Source organism: Colobus angolensis, unplaced genomic scaffold (assembly GCF_000951035.1).
Source record: "Colobus angolensis palliatus isolate OR3802 unplaced genomic scaffold, Cang.pa_1.0 Scaffold31, whole genome shotgun sequence".
Taxonomy (NCBI): domain Eukaryota; kingdom Metazoa; phylum Chordata; class Mammalia; order Primates; family Cercopithecidae; genus Colobus; species Colobus angolensis.
In genome coordinates, this window is record NW_012116377.1 from 11,722,606 (window position 1) to 11,742,185 (window position 19,580).

At 37.3% G+C, this 19,580-nt stretch overlaps 1 protein-coding gene across 4 annotated transcripts in view; it reads left to right on the forward strand.

The window, feature by feature from the left end:
• GOLGB1 (golgin B1) overlaps positions 1-19,580 on the forward strand; it is an 89,448-nt gene that overhangs the window by 45,046 nt on the left and 24,822 nt on the right. For all 4 annotated transcript variants that reach the window (XM_011950837.1, XM_011950838.1, XM_011950835.1 and 1 more), the window contains 4 exons: positions 3,961-4,075; positions 6,656-6,729; positions 7,613-12,801; positions 13,971-15,885. In XM_011950837.1, coding sequence (XP_011806227.1) covers positions 3,961-4,075; positions 6,656-6,729; positions 7,613-12,801; positions 13,971-15,885 — 7,293 coding nt within the window. The remainder of the gene's footprint in view (positions 1-3,960; positions 4,076-6,655; positions 6,730-7,612; positions 12,802-13,970; positions 15,886-19,580) is intronic.

Genomic DNA, 19,580 nt, shown 5'->3' on the forward strand with positions numbered 1-19,580 from the left:
CCTCAGCCTCCCAAAGTGCTGGAATTACAGGCATGAGCCACTGCATCTGGCCCTTGCATTTTGTTTTTGATAAGAAATCTGCTGTCATGCTTCTCTCTTTCTGTTTTTTCCTGCCTGCTTTTAGGATTTTACCACTGTTTTTGAGCACTTGAATTATGATGTGCCTTGACATAGCATGTTTCTTGTGATTGGGGTTCATTGAGCTTTTTCAATCTCTGTGTTTGTAGTTTTGGAAGATTTTCTGCCATGAATTAGTCAAATGTATATATTTTTCTGATTCCCTACTTTGCTTTGGGAATTCCAATTACATGTATATTAGATTACTTGAAGTTGTTCCAAAACTCATTAATGGACTTTTAATCTTTTATTTTATTTTATTTTTTTGAAATGGAGTCTTGCTTTGTTGCCCAGGCGGGATTGCAGTGGTGCAATCTCAGCTCACTGCAATCTCTGCCTCCCGGGTTCAAGTGATTCTCCTTTGTTTCTATCTTTGTTTTGTTAACATATTTTGGAGCTTTTTTATGGGATTCAGTTAAATTCTTTGAAAAAAGCTTGGTCCTTTCAGATCTTGCTGCTTTGATTTGTTAGGAGGGTTCGAATCAGTGATCAGTCATTCCTTACTCCTGAGGCAAGACCTTGCTGAGTATCTTACTCAATGCCCTGAGAAGTGTTTTTTCACAGTTGGCTATATAACTGACACTCTTCTAGGTTTTGTGTGAGCACCAAGTGCTATTCTTTAATCTCTTCAGATAGGTAGGGATAGTTCAGGTAGCCTTGAATGCTTTCCTCACATTCATGTGCTGCTCTGTGCTTCACTGAACACTTGTTCAGTCCCTTTGCAGATCTGCAGAGTTTTCTCTGCATGTGACTTTTTCCATCTGCTATTCAGTTCTGTGAACTGCAGCCATCTTGCTCTTTCTTGACTGTCAGCTCTGTCTCATGAACTTAGGGGAGTCTACCAGGCTCAGCCTATGTTCCCGCTTCTTGGACCACCAGCTGAAACCTCTCTTAAGTCATGAAGCTTGGTCAGCTTTAGGGATCACTTTATTTGTTTTCTGCCTCTTTCAGAGATAATTATCCTTTGTTGCTTGATATCCAGTATTCTGAAAATGATTATTTTATTATTTTGTCTGGTTTTGGTTATTACTGTTTCAGGTAGGAGGTTAAATATGTTCCATGTTACTCAGTCTTTAGCAGAAGCAAAAGTCCTCTATTGGGTATTGAGCTATATCTTTTTACAAAAGTTTTTTAAGTGGTTGCTCTAGGAAGTACAACATATATCCTTAACTTTTCAGTCTTCTTAGAGTTAATACTGTATTACTTCACTTAAAAGGTAGAATCTTCATAATCATATACCCTTACCCTATTCCTTATGCCACAGTTGTTGTATTATATTAACAAAAGTGATAAGCCTCAGCACACAATTTTAATATTTGTGCTTAAAATGGTTATATAGATTTGAAAGACATTAAGAGGAAAATATTGACCTTAACATTTATCCACATATTTACCATTTGTAATGCCGTTTCCTCTCTGATGATCAGATATCTGTTTGATACCATTTTCTTCAGCCTCTACAACAACCCATAATATTATAGTATAGGTCTGTCTGTGAAAAAATTTTCCTAGTTTTTTTCTTGTCTAAAAATGTCCTTAGTTTACTTTTATTCTTGAATGATATTTGTTACTGGATATTATAATTCTGGATTGACAATTTTTCTTTCAGAACTTTTTTTTTTTTTTTTTTTGAGATGGAGTTTCGTTCTTGTCACCCAGGCTGGAGTGCAATGGCACGATCTTGGCTTACCGCTACCTGTGCCTCCTGGGTTCAAGCGATTCTCCTGCCTCAGTCTCCTGAGTAGCTGAGATTACAGGCATGAGTCACCACGCCTGGCTAATTTTGTACTTTAGCAGAGACAGAGTTTCTCCATGTTGGTCAAGCTGGTCTTGAACTCTCGACCTCAGGTGATCCACCCCCAATCGGCCTCCCAAAGTGCTGGGATTATAGGCGTGAGCCACTGTATCCAGCCTTATAGGCGTGAGCCTTATAGGCATGAGCCACCGCATCCAGCCTTTCTTTCAGTACTTTAAAGAAGGTGTTTTCCCCTTCTGGCCTATATTTTTTCCCTAAAAATTGGTCAGTATTCATTTGAATTGTTGTTCCTCTGTATGTAAAGTATCATTTGCCTATGGAGATTTTAAAGACTTTCCTTTTATCCTTGTCTGTGATGTACTTAGTTACAGTTTTCTTTGTCATTCTCTTGCTTGCTTTTGTTGAGTTTCTTACATATATAACCTTACATTTGAGAAATTTTTGGCCATTTCTTAAAATATTTTTTCTTCCCATTCTGTCCCTCATCTCTTCTGGTACTCCAATTACACGTATATTGAACCTTTTAATATTGTCCCACATGTCCCTGAGGTTGTATTCATTTTTTTTAAATTTTTTTTATTCTTCCGTGTTCAGGTTGGATAATTTCTGTTGATTTATTATCTTCAAGTTCACCAGGCTTTCTTCTGTTGTCTATATTCTACTATTAAGCCTATCAAAATTTTCATTTCAGGTATTATGTTTATTAGTTATAGAATTTCAAACTGGTTCATTGTTATATTTTCTTTGTTCGTACTAAGATTTCCTTTCTTCTTATTCATTATGAGCATATTCATTTATGTCCTAAGCATAGATAAAATAGCCTCTTTATTAAAATTCTTGTTTGTTACTTACAAAATCTGCATTGTTTTATAGCTAGAATCTGTTGATTACATTTTTTTCCTTGAGAATGGGTCACACTTTCCTGTTTCTTTATGTGTGAATGGTTTTGTTTTGAATTCCAGATGTTGTGTTTTGTTCTCAAGATTCTATTTTATTATTTCTAAAATTTTAGTTACTTTTTATCAGACAGTAAGTTGGACTCAAACCCCAAACTCTGGCCTATGACAGAGAGGCATCAAAACTCCGTTCAGTTATTTTTGCCTTAGCTGGGCTGCTTTAAGTCAGTTCAAAAAATACATAGTGCCATTGTTCAGCTGGCAGTTTCAGCTAAGTTTATACACAGAATTCAGGGCTCCTCCTTCCTAACTCTTTTTCTTCTCTCTGATCTCCCTCCTCACTTCCTAGCAGCTATGTTTGTCCCAAACTCTTTCTTCTCATTCTTCAAGCCAGAGATATCTGTGGCTATTCTATTGGAGTTTTACTTGCCCCGTGTACTGCAAACTGGGAACTTCTCTCAAAATAAAAGCCATAAAAACCCTAAATGCATCCCTTGCTATTTATTTTAAACATCGGATGAAGATTTTGGGGTCAAGTATGCTGTGAAGATCCTCATGGCTTAAAAATTCTATAATTGTATGAAAATTGTGTAGAATAATACCCATGGAGAATAAAAAAATATGTAAAGACATAAAACTAAAGATGTGGCATAATTAGATATATGCCTATCTTAGGAAAACCAAAAATTCTGGATGTATAAATTAAGCCAAGGGAATTTTTATTATACTTGGGAAAAAATTATAGATATTCTTCCTTTCTTAAGAGGTACATATTCCTTTGCCTCTATTCCTCTTTGTGGAACCTCTCCTCATGTTCATTCTCCTTCAGGAGAGAGACCATGTTACTTGGTGGCATTAATCTAATCTTTTAATATTATTTGTTTGTGAACCTGAAAATGTTCTTTCTTATGCTATAGACTTGGAATTTCTATCTTTGTATTCCAGGCTTCAATCTTAAATTTAAAAGCTAGTGAACTTGATATTTGTGTGAAATACTTTATTTCTTTTTCTAAATCTTTAGATAAAACACTTTTCTTCAAAGATTACCTAGGCAGATAAGTAGATGTTATTTTTAAAGTATTTTCATGGCTGGAGAACTTTTAGAAGACAAAAATGCTAGAGGCTATCTGGGTATTAGTGTGAGAATTTTCCACTGGAGAATCATTAATTTGTTGTCTTTCTACAATTTAGGCAGTCACTGAGGAGAATATTGCTTCTTTGCAGAAGAGAGTGGTAGAACTAGAGAATGAAAAGGGAGCCTTGCTCCTTAGTTCTATAGAGCTGGAGGAGCTGAAAGCTGAGAATGGTATGTATGAAAGAAAACCATAATACTCTGTCTTCTTATCCCACAAGTGCCTCTACTTTTATCACTATTTATGTGTAACATGTAGAATTCTCTGATTCCATGATAATAAAGATTTAGATAATAGAGCTGGTAACTATCAAAGATAAAATTAATACACATTAAACAATTAGAGCATAGTATCAGTGTTTACATAACATTTTGCATTATGGACTATACGTGCTGCAGGATTTCTTTGTAACTCATGATCATTTTGGAATGGTCATCGTATCCTATAGGAAGTATGGCTTGAACAAGACCTTAATAAGATGATTTTTAAAATAGGTAAAATGAAGAAAGAAAGGACTTTCTGGTAATAAATTTGTGGGATGAGGTAACAGAGATCAGTATAAAGGTTTAAAGGTAGAAACTATGTTGTGAGTGAGTGGTTTATGCTTGTGCTGTACCCTACTTACAATCCTGCTCCTTTCCTTTAGTCTGGATGATTCTTACTCATCTTTCAGGCCTTGACTAGTGTATTATCTTTTTCATGAATTTGGTGCTGATCCCCAAAAGTTGGGTTAAATGATTTTTTGTGTGCTTCCATAATATCCTTGTATACTTTTAACATTGTATTAAAATGATCTGTTTATATGTTTGTCTTTTTTACTATAAGCTCTTAAAGTTTATAAGCTCTTCAAAGGCAGGGGCCATTTTTTTTTTTTTCTATCTTTGCTTTACCCAAAACAAGTATACTACCTGGCAAATAATGGCTACTGAATAAAGTTTTGTTCGATTGAACTGAACTTACCATTATATCCTATTGGATTGCGTGTGAACAGTTAGTGAGAATGAAGATGTGTCTCCTTCCACTTATCATATGCTTCATGTAGACTTTATGGATTTAGTAGCGTGTCGTTAATGCTTTGTTGATCTAATTCATCTTGGATTAACTGACTACTACACTTTATCATCTAGGAGTGAGAATGAATAGCAAGTAAAGGTTGTAAAACTTTTATTAAACTCTAGAGCCAGTATTTCTAACATAACCATTTTACAGTTTTCCACTTAGATCTAAATGGAAGCTTATACACTTGTATTAGATGATTCCCACTATTTCTAATAAGTAAAGAGCACCACAAATTCAGCTCATTATTTAACCCATTCAGAGCACTTCTTTGAGACCTTATCCATGATGCTTATTTTGCAGTTTTGCAAACAATCTGTCCTGTCCATGTAGCTTCACATGGTTTGGAGGTATTATATGGGTTCCATTCCTTTGCTCTTTCCTGCAGGGATCACTGACCTTAGGGTTTTCTATATTGGTTTTTGTGTCTGGCCTCATAGATTACTTTTACCTTGTATGTCATGTTCTTTTCAACTCATCTTTTGCACTGACATTTCTACCACTGTACCTCTTTTTCAAGTAATCTTGTGAAATGTCTGAACATATTATATAGTGTCTTGAATTCACTTGTCTCATCTATGGTGCCTTTCCTATGTGCCAGGCACTATTGTCGTTCCTGGGGATATAGCTATGAACATATTGGAGGGGAAGACAGACTACAAACCTGTTTATACACATAAGAAAATTTCAGAGAATGATAAGTATTAGGCTAAAAATAAAACAGGGTATTTCAAGTATGCCTTGGAGAAGAGGAACGCAGAATTGGAGTAATGAGAGTAGGCCTTTCCTAGGACTTTAAATCTGAATGATGAAAAGGGGACAGCCATGCAAAGAGGCTAAGCAAAGAGCATTGCAGGCAGTACAAATGTCCTCAGGGATGAATGAACTTGATAAGTTTGCAGAAGAGAAAACAGGCCAGTGTTTTTGGAGCAGAGTGAACAAAAAGAGTGCAATACAAGAAGAGGAGGTTGGAGAATTAGTAGGGTCAAAGCATAAGGGTTCCTGTAGGTCACATTAAGACATTTGGATACAGTGTAAAATATATATATATATTTTTTCCTTTGGTTTATCTGTTTTATCTTAGAAAGAATATAAGCTTCTTGAGGATATTGATATCGATGCTCAATATATACACATTGTAACAGAACTTGGGTTAAAACTCCAAAGACTTGGATTCTAATCCCAGCTCCCTGAACTAGCTGCATAACCTTTCGGGTCATGTCATTTCTTTGTTTCCTTATATGATCATTGAGGAGATAGGATAGCTCTCTTTTAGTGCTAAAATTTGATATCTTTATGAACATTGAAGAACATTGTAAGTGCTATATTAATGCAAAATATAGATTACAAACATAGTAGGATTATGGATAAATTATATATATTGTCCTAGAAGTTCTGGATTATGCCACAGAAATAGCTGCTCTATGTCCTGCACCCTGGCATCCTCCTTTCAAACCTTCCACTATTTAGTATACTTCATTCAGGTTCATTATCATCACCTAGTACTGTTCTATCTTCTGTCTCATGTAATCATATCCTCTTGCCACTTCTTTATTTTAATGAGGCTTTTACCTCTCCCAAACTATTTTATTTTTCAAAAAACTTATTTCATGCATTTCAAATAGCTTCACATGCAATCCTGTTTGTTCATACACCCCACATATATCTTCTAAAGATACTTATTTTGTGACTTTCAGAAAAACTATCTTCTCAGATTACTTTTCTGGAGGCTCAGAATAGAACTGGGGAAGCAGATAGAGAAGTCAGTGAGGTAAGTGATGTGTTCTTAATATAATCAGAACATGAACTAGATTAAGAGAAGGTAGCTTCATATGAAAACACATCTATAATTTTCTAGTGTTGTCAGAGAAGTACATTACCTATAGAGTAAGATCTATTAAAGAGATTCATAATGGTTATTATATCTCATTTATTGTTACTTGTTTCTGAATATTAGAATTCATTGTCCTAAAGCAACACAAATATGGTAGCTACTAATTTGGGATTTGATAACCCATTTTTTTGTACTGGATTATCATCTGTCTCAACTTCTTTGTTCATCTTAGAAGAGTTTCTCAGTGAAGACGTAAGATTGGCACAGTTCTACTAAGATTAAATAAAAAGGGATCTTTGGAGAATGACCCTTTTTATAATCTGAAAATTACTATAAGAAGTGTATGGTTGCTTAGTATCATTCTGTTGATTTAAGATTATTGTTAGCTGTGTTGTGCTTAGTTAGCTGTGTTCTTCTAATCAGTAAGTCAGTGATAGAATCATACATGCCCTTGAGGAATAATGTGGCTTCCTAACAAAAGGATCTGCTTACTTTTTTTTTTTTTTTAATCAATTAGGAGTTTTATTCTGAAGAAAAAAAAGGCTTCTCATGTAAGGAATCTCTAGAAAATAAATTCCAGGTTTCCTTAGTTCTTATGAATAGGGCTTGACTTCAGTGAAGGATTGGCAGAGTGCCCTTGGAGGTCCAGTTGGGAAAGACAAACTGATTTTAAAAGGATTTAGTAGTGTTATGGTACAAAGAAGTTTTTGACCAAAAAGTCTGAAATTTTAGAAGATGAAATACAAGTTTTTAATTGGGATTTTTTTTTAATGTTATAAAACATTTGATTAAAGCTTTTTTTTTCTTTTTTTAAAAATAGATCAGCATTGTTGATAATGCCAACAAGAGGAGCTCTTCTACTGAGGAAAGTGGACAAGATGTTCTAGAAAACACATTTTCTCAGAAACATAAAGAATTATCAGTTTTATTGTTGGAAATGAAAGAAGCTCAAGAGGAAATTGCATTTCTTAAATTACAGCTCCAGGGGAAAAGGGCTGAGGAAGAGGATCATGAGGTCCTTGACCAGAAAGAAATGAAACAGATGGAGGGTGAGGGAATAGCTCCAATTAAAATGAAAGTATTTCTTGAAAATACAGGGCAAAATTTTCCCTTAATGCCAAATGAAGAGAGCAGTCTTCCAGCAGTTGAGAAAGAACAGGCAAGCACTGAACATCAAAATAGAACATCTGAGGAAATATCTTTAAATGATGCTGGAGTAGAATTGAAATCAACAAAGCAAGATTGTGATAAATCCCTTTCTGCTGTACCAGATATTGGTCAGTGTCATCAGGATGAGTTGGAAAGGTTAAAAAGTCAAATTTTGGAGCTTGAGCTAAACTTTCATAAAGCACAAGAAATCTATGAGAAAAATTTAGATGAGAAAGCTAAGGAAATTAGCAACCTAAACCAGTTGATTGAGGAGTTTAAGAAAAATGCTGACAACAACAGCAGTGCATTCACTGCTTTGTCTGAAGAAAGAGACCAGCTTCTCGCTCAGGTGAAGGAACTTAGTGTAGTAACAGAATTGAGGGCTCAGGTAAAGCAACTGGAAATGAACCTTGCAGAAGCAGAAAGGCAAAGAAGACTTGACTATGAAAGCCAAACTGCTCATCACAACCTGCTCACTGAACAGATCCATAGTCTCAGCATAGAAGCCAAATCTAAAGATGTGAAAATTGAAGTTTTACAGAATGAACTGGATGATGTGCAACTTCAGTTTTCTGAGCAGAGTACCCTGATAAGAAGCCTGCAAAGCCAGCTGCAAAATAAGGAAAGTGAAGTGCTTGAGGGAGCAGAACGTGTGAGGCATATCTCAGGTAAGGTCGAAGAACTGTCCCAGGCTCTTTCACAGAAGGAACTTGAAATAGCAAAAATGGATCAACTCTTACTAGAGAAAAAGAGAGATGTGGAAACCCTACAACAAACCATCGAGGAGAAGGATCAACAAGTGACAGAAATCAGCTTTAGTATGACTGAGAAAATGGTTCAGCTTAATGAAGAGAAGTTTTCTCTTGGGGTTGAAATTAAGACTCTTAAAGAACAGCTAAATTTATTATCCAGAGCTGAGGAAGCAAAAAAAGAGCAAATAGAAGAAGATAATGAAGTTGCTACTGGCCTTAAACAAAATTATGATGAGATGAGCCCAGCAGGACTAATAAGTAAGGAAGAACTCCAGCATGAATTTGACCTTCTGAAGAAAGAAAATGAGCAGAGAAAGAGAAAGCTCCAGGCAGCTCTTATTAACAGAAAGGAGCTTCTTCAAAGAGTCAGTAGATTGGAAGAGGAATTAGCCAACTTGAAAGATGAATCTAAGAAAGAGATCCCACTCAGTGAGAGTGAGAGGGGAGAAGTGGAAGAAGATAAAGAAAACAAAGAATACTCAGAAAAATGTGTGACTTCTAAGTGCCAAGAAATAGAAATTTCTTTAAAACAGACAATATCTGAGAAAGAAGTGGAACTAGAGCATATAAGGAAGGATTTGGAAGAAAAGATGGCAGCTGAAGAGCAATTACAGGCTCTGGTCAAACAGATGAATCAGACCTTGCAAGATAAAACAAACCAAATAGATTTGCTCCAAGCAGAAATCAGTGAAAACCAAGTAATTATCCAGAAGTTAACCACAAGTAACACGGATGCAAGTGATGGGGACTCCATAGCACTTGTAAAGGAAACAGTGGTGATAAGTCCACCTGGTACAGATAGTGGTGAACACTGGAAACCAGAAGTAGAAGAAAAGATACTAGCCCTTGAAAAAGAAAAGGAGCAACTTCAAAAGAAGCTACAGGAAGCCTTAACCTCCCGCAAGGCAATTCTTAAAAAGGCACAGGAAAAAGAAAGACATCTTAGGGAGGAGCTAAAGCAACAGAAAGATGACTACAATCGCTTGCAAGAACAGTTTGATGAGCAAAGCAAGGAAAATGAGAATATTGGAGACCAGCTAAGGCAACTCCAGATTCAAGTAAGGGAATCCATAGACAGAAAGCTCCCAAGCCCTGACCAGCAGGAATGGTGCTCTCCCACTCCAGGTTTAGAAGAACCTTTATTCAAAGCCACAGAACAGCATCACACTCAACCTGTTTTAGAGTCCAACTTGTGCCCAGACTGGCCTTCTCATTCTGAAGATGCGAGTGCTGTGCAGGGCGGAACTTCTGTTGCACAGATTAAGGCCCAGCTAAAGGAAATAGAGACTGAGGAAGAAGAGTTAGAATTGAAAATTAGTTCTACAACAAGTGAACTTACTAAAAAATCAGAAGAGGTATTTCAGTTACAAGACCAGATAAATAAACAGGGTTTAGAAATTGAGAGTCTAAAGACAGCATCCCATGAAGCTGAAGTGCGTGCAGAAAGCCTGCAGCAGAAATTGGAAAGCAGCCAACTACAAATTGCTGGTCTAGAACATCTAAGAGAATTGCAACCTGAGCTAGATGAACTGCAAAAACTCATAAGCAAAAAGGAAGAAGACGTTAGCTACCTTTCTGGACAACTTCGTGAGAAAGAAGCAGCTCTCACTAAAATACAGACAGAGATAATAGAACAGGAAGATTTAATTAAGGCTCTGCATACACAGCTAGAAATGCAAGCCAAAGAGCATGATGAGAGGATAAAGCAGCTACAGGTGGAACTTTGTGAAATGAAGCAAAAACCAGAAGAGATTGAAGAAGAAAGTAGAGCAAAGCAACAAATACAAAGGAAACTGCAAGCTGCCCTTATTTCCCGAAAAGAAGCACTAAAAGAAAACAAAAGTCTCCAAGAGGAATTGTCTTTGGCCAGAGGTACCATTGAACATCTCACCAAGTCTCTGGCAGATGTGGAAAGCCATGTTTCTGCTCAAAATAAAGAAAAAGATATAGTCTTAGGAAGGTTAGCTCTTCTTCAAGAAGAAAGAGACAAACTCATTACAGAAATGGACAGGTCTTTATTGGAAAATCAAAGTCTCAGTGGCTCCTGTGAAAGTCTAAAACTAGCTCTAGAGGGTCTTACTGAAGACAAGGAAAAGTTAGTGAAGGAAATTGAATCTTTGAAATCTTCTAAGATTGCAGAAAGTAGTGAGTGGCAAGAGAAACACAAGGAACTACAAAAAGAGTATGAAATTCTTCTGCAGTCCTATGAGAATGTTAGTAATGAAGCAGAAAGGATTCAGCACGTGGTTGAAGCTGTGAGGCAAGAGAAACAAGAACTGTATGGCAAGTTAAGAAGCACAGAGGCAAACAAGAAGGAGACAGAAAAGCAGTTACAGGAAGCTGAGAAAGAAATGGAGGAAATGAAAGAAAAGATGAGAAAGTTTGCTAAATCTAAACAGCAGAAAATCCTAGAGCTGGAAGAAGAGAATGACAGGCTTAGGGCAGAGGTGCACCCTGCAGGAGGTACAGCTAAAGAGTGTATGGAAACACTTCTTTCTTCCAATGCCAGCATGAAAGAAGAACTTGAAAGGGTCAAAATGGAGTATGAAACCCTTTCTAAGAAGTTTCAGTCTTTAATGTCTGAGAAAGACTCTCTAAGTGAAGAGGTTCAAGATTTAAAGCATCAGTTAGAAAGTAATGTATCTAAACAAGCTAACCTAGAGGCCACCGAGAAACACAATAACCAAATGAATGTCATGGAAGAGGCCACACAGTCTATACCTGGTGAGACTGAAGATCAAGACTCTCTGAGTATGAGCACAAGGCCTGCATGTTCAGAATCGGTTCCTTCAGAGAACAGTGCCAACCCTGCTGTAAGTGAGGATATCAGCTCACATGATGAAATTAATAACTACCTACAGCAGATTGATCAGCTCAAAGAAAGAATTGATGGATTAGAGGAGGAGAAGCAGAAAAACAAGGAATTTAGCCAGTCTCTAGAAAATGAGAGAAATGCCTTACTGAGTCAGATATCGACAAAGGATGGTGAACTAAAACTGCTTCAGGAAGAAGTAAGCAAAATGAACCTGTTAAATCAGCAAATCCAAGAAGAACTCTCCAGAGTTACCAAACTAAAGGAGACAGCAGAAGAAGAGAAAGATGATTTGGAAGAGAGGCTTATGAATCAATTAGCAGAACTTAATGGAAGCATTGGGAATTATTGTCAGGATGTTACAGATGCCCAAATAAAAAATGAGCTATTGGAATCTGAAATGAAGAACCTTAAAAAGTGTGTGAGTGAATTGGAAGAAGAAAAGCAGCAATTAGTCAAGGAAAAAACTAAGGTGGAATCAGAAATACGAAAGGAATATTTGGAGAAAATACAAGGTGCTCAGAAAGAACCTGGAAATAAAAGCCATGCAAAGGAACTTCAGGAACTGTTAAAAGAAAAACAACAAGAAGTAAAGCAGCTACAGAAGGACTGCATCAGGTATCAAGAGAAAATTAGTGCTCTGGAGAGAACTGTTAAGGCTCTAGAATTTGTTCAAACTGAATCTCAAAAAGATTTGGAAATAACCAAAGAAAATCTGGCTCAAGCAGTTGAACACCGCAAAAAGGCACAAGCAGAATTAGCTAGCTTCAAAGTCCTGCTAGATGACACTCAAAGTGAAGCAGCAAGGGTCCTAGCAGACAATCTCAAGTTGAAAAAGGAACTCCAGTCAAATAAAGAATCAGTTAAAAGCCAAATGAAACAAAAAGATGAAGATCTTGAGCGAAGACTGGAACAGGCAGAAGAGAAGCACCTGAAAGAGAAGAAGAATATGCAAGAGAAGCTGGATGCTTTGCGCAGAGAAAAAGTCCACTTGGAAGAGACAGTTGGAGAGATTCAGGTTACTTTGAACACGAAAGACAAGGAAATTCAGCAAGTTCAGGAAAACTTGGACAGTACTGTGGCCCAGCTTGCAGCCTTTACTAAGAGCATGTCTTCCCTCCAGGATGATCGCGACAGGGTAATAGATGAAGCTAAGAAATGGGAGAGGAAGTTTAGTGATGCGATTCAAACCAAAGAAGAAGAAATTAGACTCAAAGAAGAGAATTGCAGTGTTCTAAAGGATCAGCTTAGACAGATGTCCATCCATATGGAGGAATTAAAGATTAACATTTCCAGGTAAATGAGTAGTGAATTTTTTCCTCCTCCAGACGTAACTGGAAGCAAAGAAAGTCTCTAAACTATTTCTGTTTCCTTTTAGACAACGGGACTAATTTTGGCATAAATTCCCATGGGAGATATATTCCCTCTCACATCTACTCTTTTTTTGGCAAAGAACAATCCTGCTACAACTGCATGAACATGAAAAGTTCACATCTTCTCTTCCCATCTTTCTATTGAGAGATTTCTTTATTTCTGTTTTGTTTAAGATGGAGTCTTGCTCTTATCACCCAGGCTGGAGTACAATGGCGTGATTTTGGCTCACTGCAACCTCTGCTTCCTGGGTTCAAGCAATTCTCCTGCCTCAGCCTTCCGAGTAGCTGGGATTACAGGAGCCTGCCACCATGTCCAGCTAATTTTTTGTGTTTTTAGTAGAGACAGGGTTTCACCATGTTGGCCAGGCTGGTCTCGAACTCCTGACCTCAGGTGATCCACCCTCCTCGGCCTCCCACAGTGCTAGGATTACAGGCATGAACCACTACACCTGGCCTCTATATTTCTTTTCATTTCCATTTCAACTACTCTTGCCTGGATTTTTAGCACAGTACTCTCAAATTAATTGCCTTGGTGTCCTAGATAGTCTCATCTTTTCTCCTTCCTGTAGTCCACATTAATTGATACTGCATATGCCTTGTAGAGTTATTTTTTCTCAAATTTCAATTTTATATCACTTTTTAAGCTCTAGAACTAACAATGTCTCTCATCCTTTGTATTCCTTGCTTCTAATAGGACCCTTTTGTTCTAAAATAGATTTCCTCACTGCCTTTCATATCAAGATTATCCCTTAGAGAGCCAGACATTAGCTTGTCTGGAGCAAAGTAGAATAAAGTAGGAGAAAATGTTACTTTTCAGAATGTCGAAAACCATGTCACTAAAATAAGTGACATATTTTGGAGTTTATGACTTAAATATATGAACCCTTAGGTGTGATATACCTTTAATACATAGCACTCAGTAGATAAACATGTAGGTACAGAGAACTAATACGTCTTCAGTAAAACATTTAACACCTGTTATGAATGTTAATTCATTTGTAAATCTATTGAGTACATGTTATAGTATTTGTTCTTTGGGAAACATAGTTTTTTTCTTGAAATCTGTAGCTAATGACTTTCTCTCTGTTTCAGGCTTGAACATGACAAGCAGATTTGGGAGTCCAAGGCCCAGACAGAGGTCCAGCTTCAACAGAAGGTCTGTGATACTCTACAGGGGGAAAACAAGGAACTTTTGTCCCAGCTAGAAGAGACACGCCACCTATACCACAATTCTCAGAATGAATTAGCTAAGTTGGAATCAGAACTTAAGATTCTCAAAGACCAGTTGACTGATTTAAGTAACTCTTTAGAAAAATGTAAGGAACAAAAAGAAAACTTGGAAGGGATCATAAGGCAGCAAGAGGCTGATATTCAAAATTCTAAGTTCAGTTATGAACAACTGGAGACTGATCTTCAGGCCTCTAGAGAACTGACGAGTAGGCTGCATGAAGAAATAAATATGAAAGAGCAAAAGATGATAAGCCTGCTTTCTGGCAAGGAAGAGGCAATCCAAGTAGCTATTGCTGAACTGCGTCAGCAACATGATAAAGAAATTAAAGAGCTGGAAAACCTGCTGTCTCAGGAGGAAGAGGAGAATATTGTTTTAGAAGAGGAGAACAAGAAGGCTGTTGACAAAACCAATCAGCTCATGGAAACACTGAACACCATCAAAAAGGAAAACATTCAGCAAAAGGCACAGTTGGATTCCTTTGTTAAATCCATGTCTTCTCTCCAAAATGATCGAGACCGCATAGTGGGTGACTATCAGCAGCTAGAAGAGCGACATCTCTCTGTAATCTTGGAAAAAGACCAACTCATCCAAGAGGCTGCTGCTGAGAATAATAAGCTTAAAGAAGAAATACGAGGCTTGAGAAGTCATATGGATGATCTCAATTCTGAGAATGCCAAGCTAGATGCAGAACTGATCCAATATAGAGAAGACCTGAACCAAGTGATATCAATAAAGGACAGCCAACAAAAGCAACTTCTTGAAGCTCAACTTCAGCAAAATAAGGAGCTGAAAAATAAATATGCTAAATTAGAAGAAAAGCTGAAGCAATCTGAGGAAGCAAATGAGGATCTGCAGAGGTCCTCTAATGCCCTGCAAGAGGAGAAACGAGATTTATCTAAAGAGATTGAGAGTTTGAAAGTGTCTGTATCCCAGCTAACGAGACAAGTAACAGCCTTGCAAGAAGAAGGTACTTTAGGAATCTATCATGCCCAGTTAAAAGTAAAAGAAGAAGAGCTACAGAGGTTAAGTGCTTTGCTTTCCTCCTCTCAAAAGAGAATTACAGAACTGGAAGAAGAATTGGTTTGTGTTCAAAAGGAAGCTGCCAAGAAGGTAGGTGAAATTGAAGATAAACTGAAGAAAGAATTAAAGCATCTTCATCATGATGCAGGGATAATGAGAAATGAAACTGAAACAGCAGAAGAGAGAGTAGCAGAACTAGCAAGAGATCTGGTGGAGATGGAACAGAAGTTACTCATGGTCACCAAAGAAAATAAAGATCTCACAGCACAAATTCAGTCTTTTGGAAGGTCTATGAGTTCCTTGCAAAACAGTAGAGATCATGCCAATGAGGAACTTGATGAACTGAAAAGGAAATATGATGCCAGTCTGAAGGAACTGGCACAGTTGAAAGAACAACAGGGACTCTTAAACAGAGAAAGACATGCTCTTCTTTCTGAAACCACCTTTTCAATGGACTTGCCTGAGGAGAACAGCTTGTCTCACCTTGAGAAACTTAACCAACAGCTCCTATCCAAAGATGAGCAACTGCTTCACTTGTCCTCACAACTAGAAGATTCTTATAACCAAGTGCAGTCCTTTTCCAAGGCTATGGCCAGTCTACAGAATGAGAGAGATCACCTGTGGAATGAGCTGGAGAAATTTCGAAAGTCAGAGGAAGGGAAGCAGAGGTCTGCAGCTCAACCTGTCACCAGCCTGGCTGAAGTACAGAGTTTAAAAAAAGCTATGTCTTCACTCCAAAATGACAGAGACAGACTAGTGAGTAGCTAGTTCTTTCTTTCTGATCTGTTTAAGAGTTTTTGAACCTTTCTTTAAATTTATTTTTACAGAAAAGGATAAACACATTCTTATACATATTATCTGGGCACTCAGGGGAAGTATTATATCCCACAGGTTCTGTTTGGTCCTAGAGAAACACAGAAACATGATTTAAATTGCGAAACCTGCCAATACCATTAGAGAAAAAAATCAGAAATTTCCTTGGCACAAAACTCTCCATTTGTTATAAAAGGACTAAGAGGTGGAAAGCTGTTTTATATATTTGATATACACAAAGACACATGTAATGTTTCCAGAATTTGTCATAGCTTAACTGAAAGAAAGCAAAAGGATCACTTAGCGCCTTCTTACAATGGAAGTGTTACCATTTAGTGCCTTGCTTACAATTTAGCAATAGATTATCTGGTAGAATTTGGAGCAGGAAGGATTCAGTTCATCTCATGGGTAACTCAACCCTAATTTGTCAAAAATAAAAAAAAAGTTAAATGTAAAAAGAGTTTCTTTAAATAAGTTTAAATGACTTTTTTGTAAAGTTTTATTTGCAAGCTGAACCATTTACCCACTTCCTTTTAATACCCAACATTTCCAATGGGAGAAAAAGCTAAAGAGGCTTCCTAATGCTGACATTTGACAGCATTGATAGTAGGAGCCAGGAGTTTAATCCAGGTCTCCCACGATTCAGGGGCAAAAATGAATTGTATGAGCCAAGCCAGGTTGTCAGGGGATTCTACTGAACTCCTGGGCTCAAGCAGTCCTCCTGCCTCAGCCTCTCAAATAGCTGGGAGTACAGGCTTGAGCCACCACTCTTGGCTTGTTAGGGGATTCTACTTTGCAACGTTACTGTCTTCACTTTCATGATAGTCTCTTAACTCTGTCAAGGCTTTGTATTTGTAGGAAAATAGGCCAAATAGGAAATAAATGGAGTTTTGAAAGGCTGGGTTTTCCATTTTGAAATGTGACCCATACCCAGAATCTGAAAATTCTAATTTTTAAGATTAGCTCTAGTGAAAAGATTATTTCCCCTAACTGTAGAGTCAGTTTTTCCTTTTCATTGTAGGTAATTGTATTCATTCCTATTTCACTTAATATCCTATATTTATAGACAGTCTTTCCCCTTCTGTAATCTGAACAAAGCCCTTCTGTTCAGTTGTGGTTTTGACTTCCAACATACGCATACCTGTTTATATTTTTTAAATAATTTGAGTTCAGTTGACTTTGCCCTGAGAGCTTGGCCTTTTGTCTGTCTTTTCAGAATGTAAATGCAAAAGGTTCTATTCATCAGGACGGTATGTGCCTCAAACTGTAATTTATGATATGCTGGTATTCATTATCTTCTAAGTCAAAATCTTTTTTCCTGGAGCTGTTAGGATAGATTCTGAATTAGCTAACTATGTTTAATTCCGTGAATTGCTTTATTATTCTTATCTGTTATAAACACTGCACACTCAACTTTGCACATTTTTGTCTGCTGGATAGTTACAGCCAAGCCAACTTTTTTATTTTCATGTTTCTGTAATTCACAGTCATATTATTCTGTTCTTAAAGGCTCATAACTGTGATTTTATTTTATTTAACCCTCAAGATGTATCACTCTTTTATTCACAATGTGCCTCAAATATTTTTCTTTTCCATCTTCAACATCCTAAGATAAGCGCTAGTACTTTATCCTTAAACTGTTGTAATAATGTTGCTTCCAGGTTATCATCTCTCCAGTATTTTCAGACCATGGCCGAATAAGTCTTTCTGAAACCCTATTTTATTACTGCACTACTTAAAAATATTTAAAAGTTATACTATCTCTAGAATAGACTTAGTATTCAAACCCCCTTTAGTCTGGCATTTAAGACCCTGTTTTGTTTTGTTTGTTTGTTTGTTTTTGAGATGGAGTCTTGCTCTGTCACCCAGACTGGAGTGCAGTGGTACAATCTTGGCTCACTGTAACCTCCGTCTCCTAGGTTCAAGCAATTCTCCTGCCTCAGCCTCCCAAGTAGCTGGGACTACAGACATGCACCACCACACCTAGCTAATTTTTGTATTTTTAGTAGAGATGGGGTTTCACCATATTGGCCAGGCTGGTCTTGAACTCCTGACCTCAGGTTATCCACCTGCCTCAGCTCCCAAAGTGCTGGAATTACAGGTGTGAGTCACCGCACCCAGTCAAGACCCTATAATTTATCCATACCTTTCCAGCATTCCCTTTTACTGCTCCTTACTCATACCCTTCATTCACACCAAACTGATCTACTCAGTACGCAATAATCATACCTGGTACTTCCTACTTACCCATATTATCATCTGCAGCCAAAATGTTCTCCCAATTGCTTTCCTTTTTTGAGTATCTGTTTCCCACTATTTAAAGGTCATTCCAGAGCTCAAATCCTCTGCTTACATTTCGTGATTGCCTGATTGTCTTTTGCCTTTGTACTTCCCTAGTACTTTACTTACCATTTGTCCCATATTGCCATATTGTGTGTGTGTGTGTGTGTGTGTGTGTGCACGCGCGCGTGTGTTTAATTTCTATACACTGTTTTTTATTTCCCCAATTAGATTGCAAACTCCTGGTAAGTGTCATGTCTTATACTTCTTTGTACATCTTTAGCATAGAATTGACTAAGCAGATGGCATATCTCTAGGGGTGCCTGTATTTATCTATGCACTCCTCGTTTTGAAAATGATTTGGGGTAGCATATAAACAGTTTTTCAAGGTAAAATAAAAGGGACTGAGATGGAAGAGAAAAAGAGGATAGGCTAGAAAAAGATTAAACCAGGTGTAAGGTTAGTGTCCCAAGGGGAAGTTACTACGTCCTGTACTGTGTTAGAAAGCGGGATCCATAGTTTGCTCTGAGGTTTCTATTAGCCATCAGAAAGAGGGAATGAAAACCATGTGCATGAACTGCAGTATTCATTGTCTAGGAGAAAAGGAGAAAGAAAAATCACCTACTCAAGACAAGAATAGTCTTTAAGTATTGAGGCCTATAAGAAATTTCTTCTGTGCTCCCATAAAGAGAACACTATGCAGTTGTGAAACATCCATTACTTCTCTACAGTAAATATAATAATGTGTTTTTTAGGGTTTTTATTTAGCTGTCCCTTAATGTAAGTGCATAGCAAAAGAATTATGTCCAGTTCACTAAAACTACCACTCCAAGGAGCTAAAATGCAGTCCCAAGCACACAGTTTTCTGATGATCCATTCTAGGATACCTCTAGTCTAGTATCTAGACTAGAGGAGTGAATGGATTGCATAAAGGAATATGTTTTTGCCTTAAATCAAAACAAAAATACGTTTTGGGGTTTGGGTTAAAAATAAAGTTATATGGCACATATTTAATTAGTCACTAAATTCTACAATGTTTGGTGGGAAAAGCTAAGAGTAGTACTACATCAACCCCATTTCTTCTGAGGCAATTTGCTTTCAAACCTTTTAGCTTACTTCAGTATTTCCTCTGTATCTAAATATCATGCTTATATTGCATTTTTGGCTCTTCATTTGTTGCATCAACTATTGACTTTCTTTACACTAACAGGGTTTAGCACTCTACTCCCCCTGCTTTCACAGTAAAACCTATTAGTGTATGCACTTTTTACTTATTTATTTATTTGAAACGGAGTCTTGCTCTGTCCCCAGGCTGGAGTGCAGTGGTGTGATCTCAGCTCACTGCAACCTCCACCTCC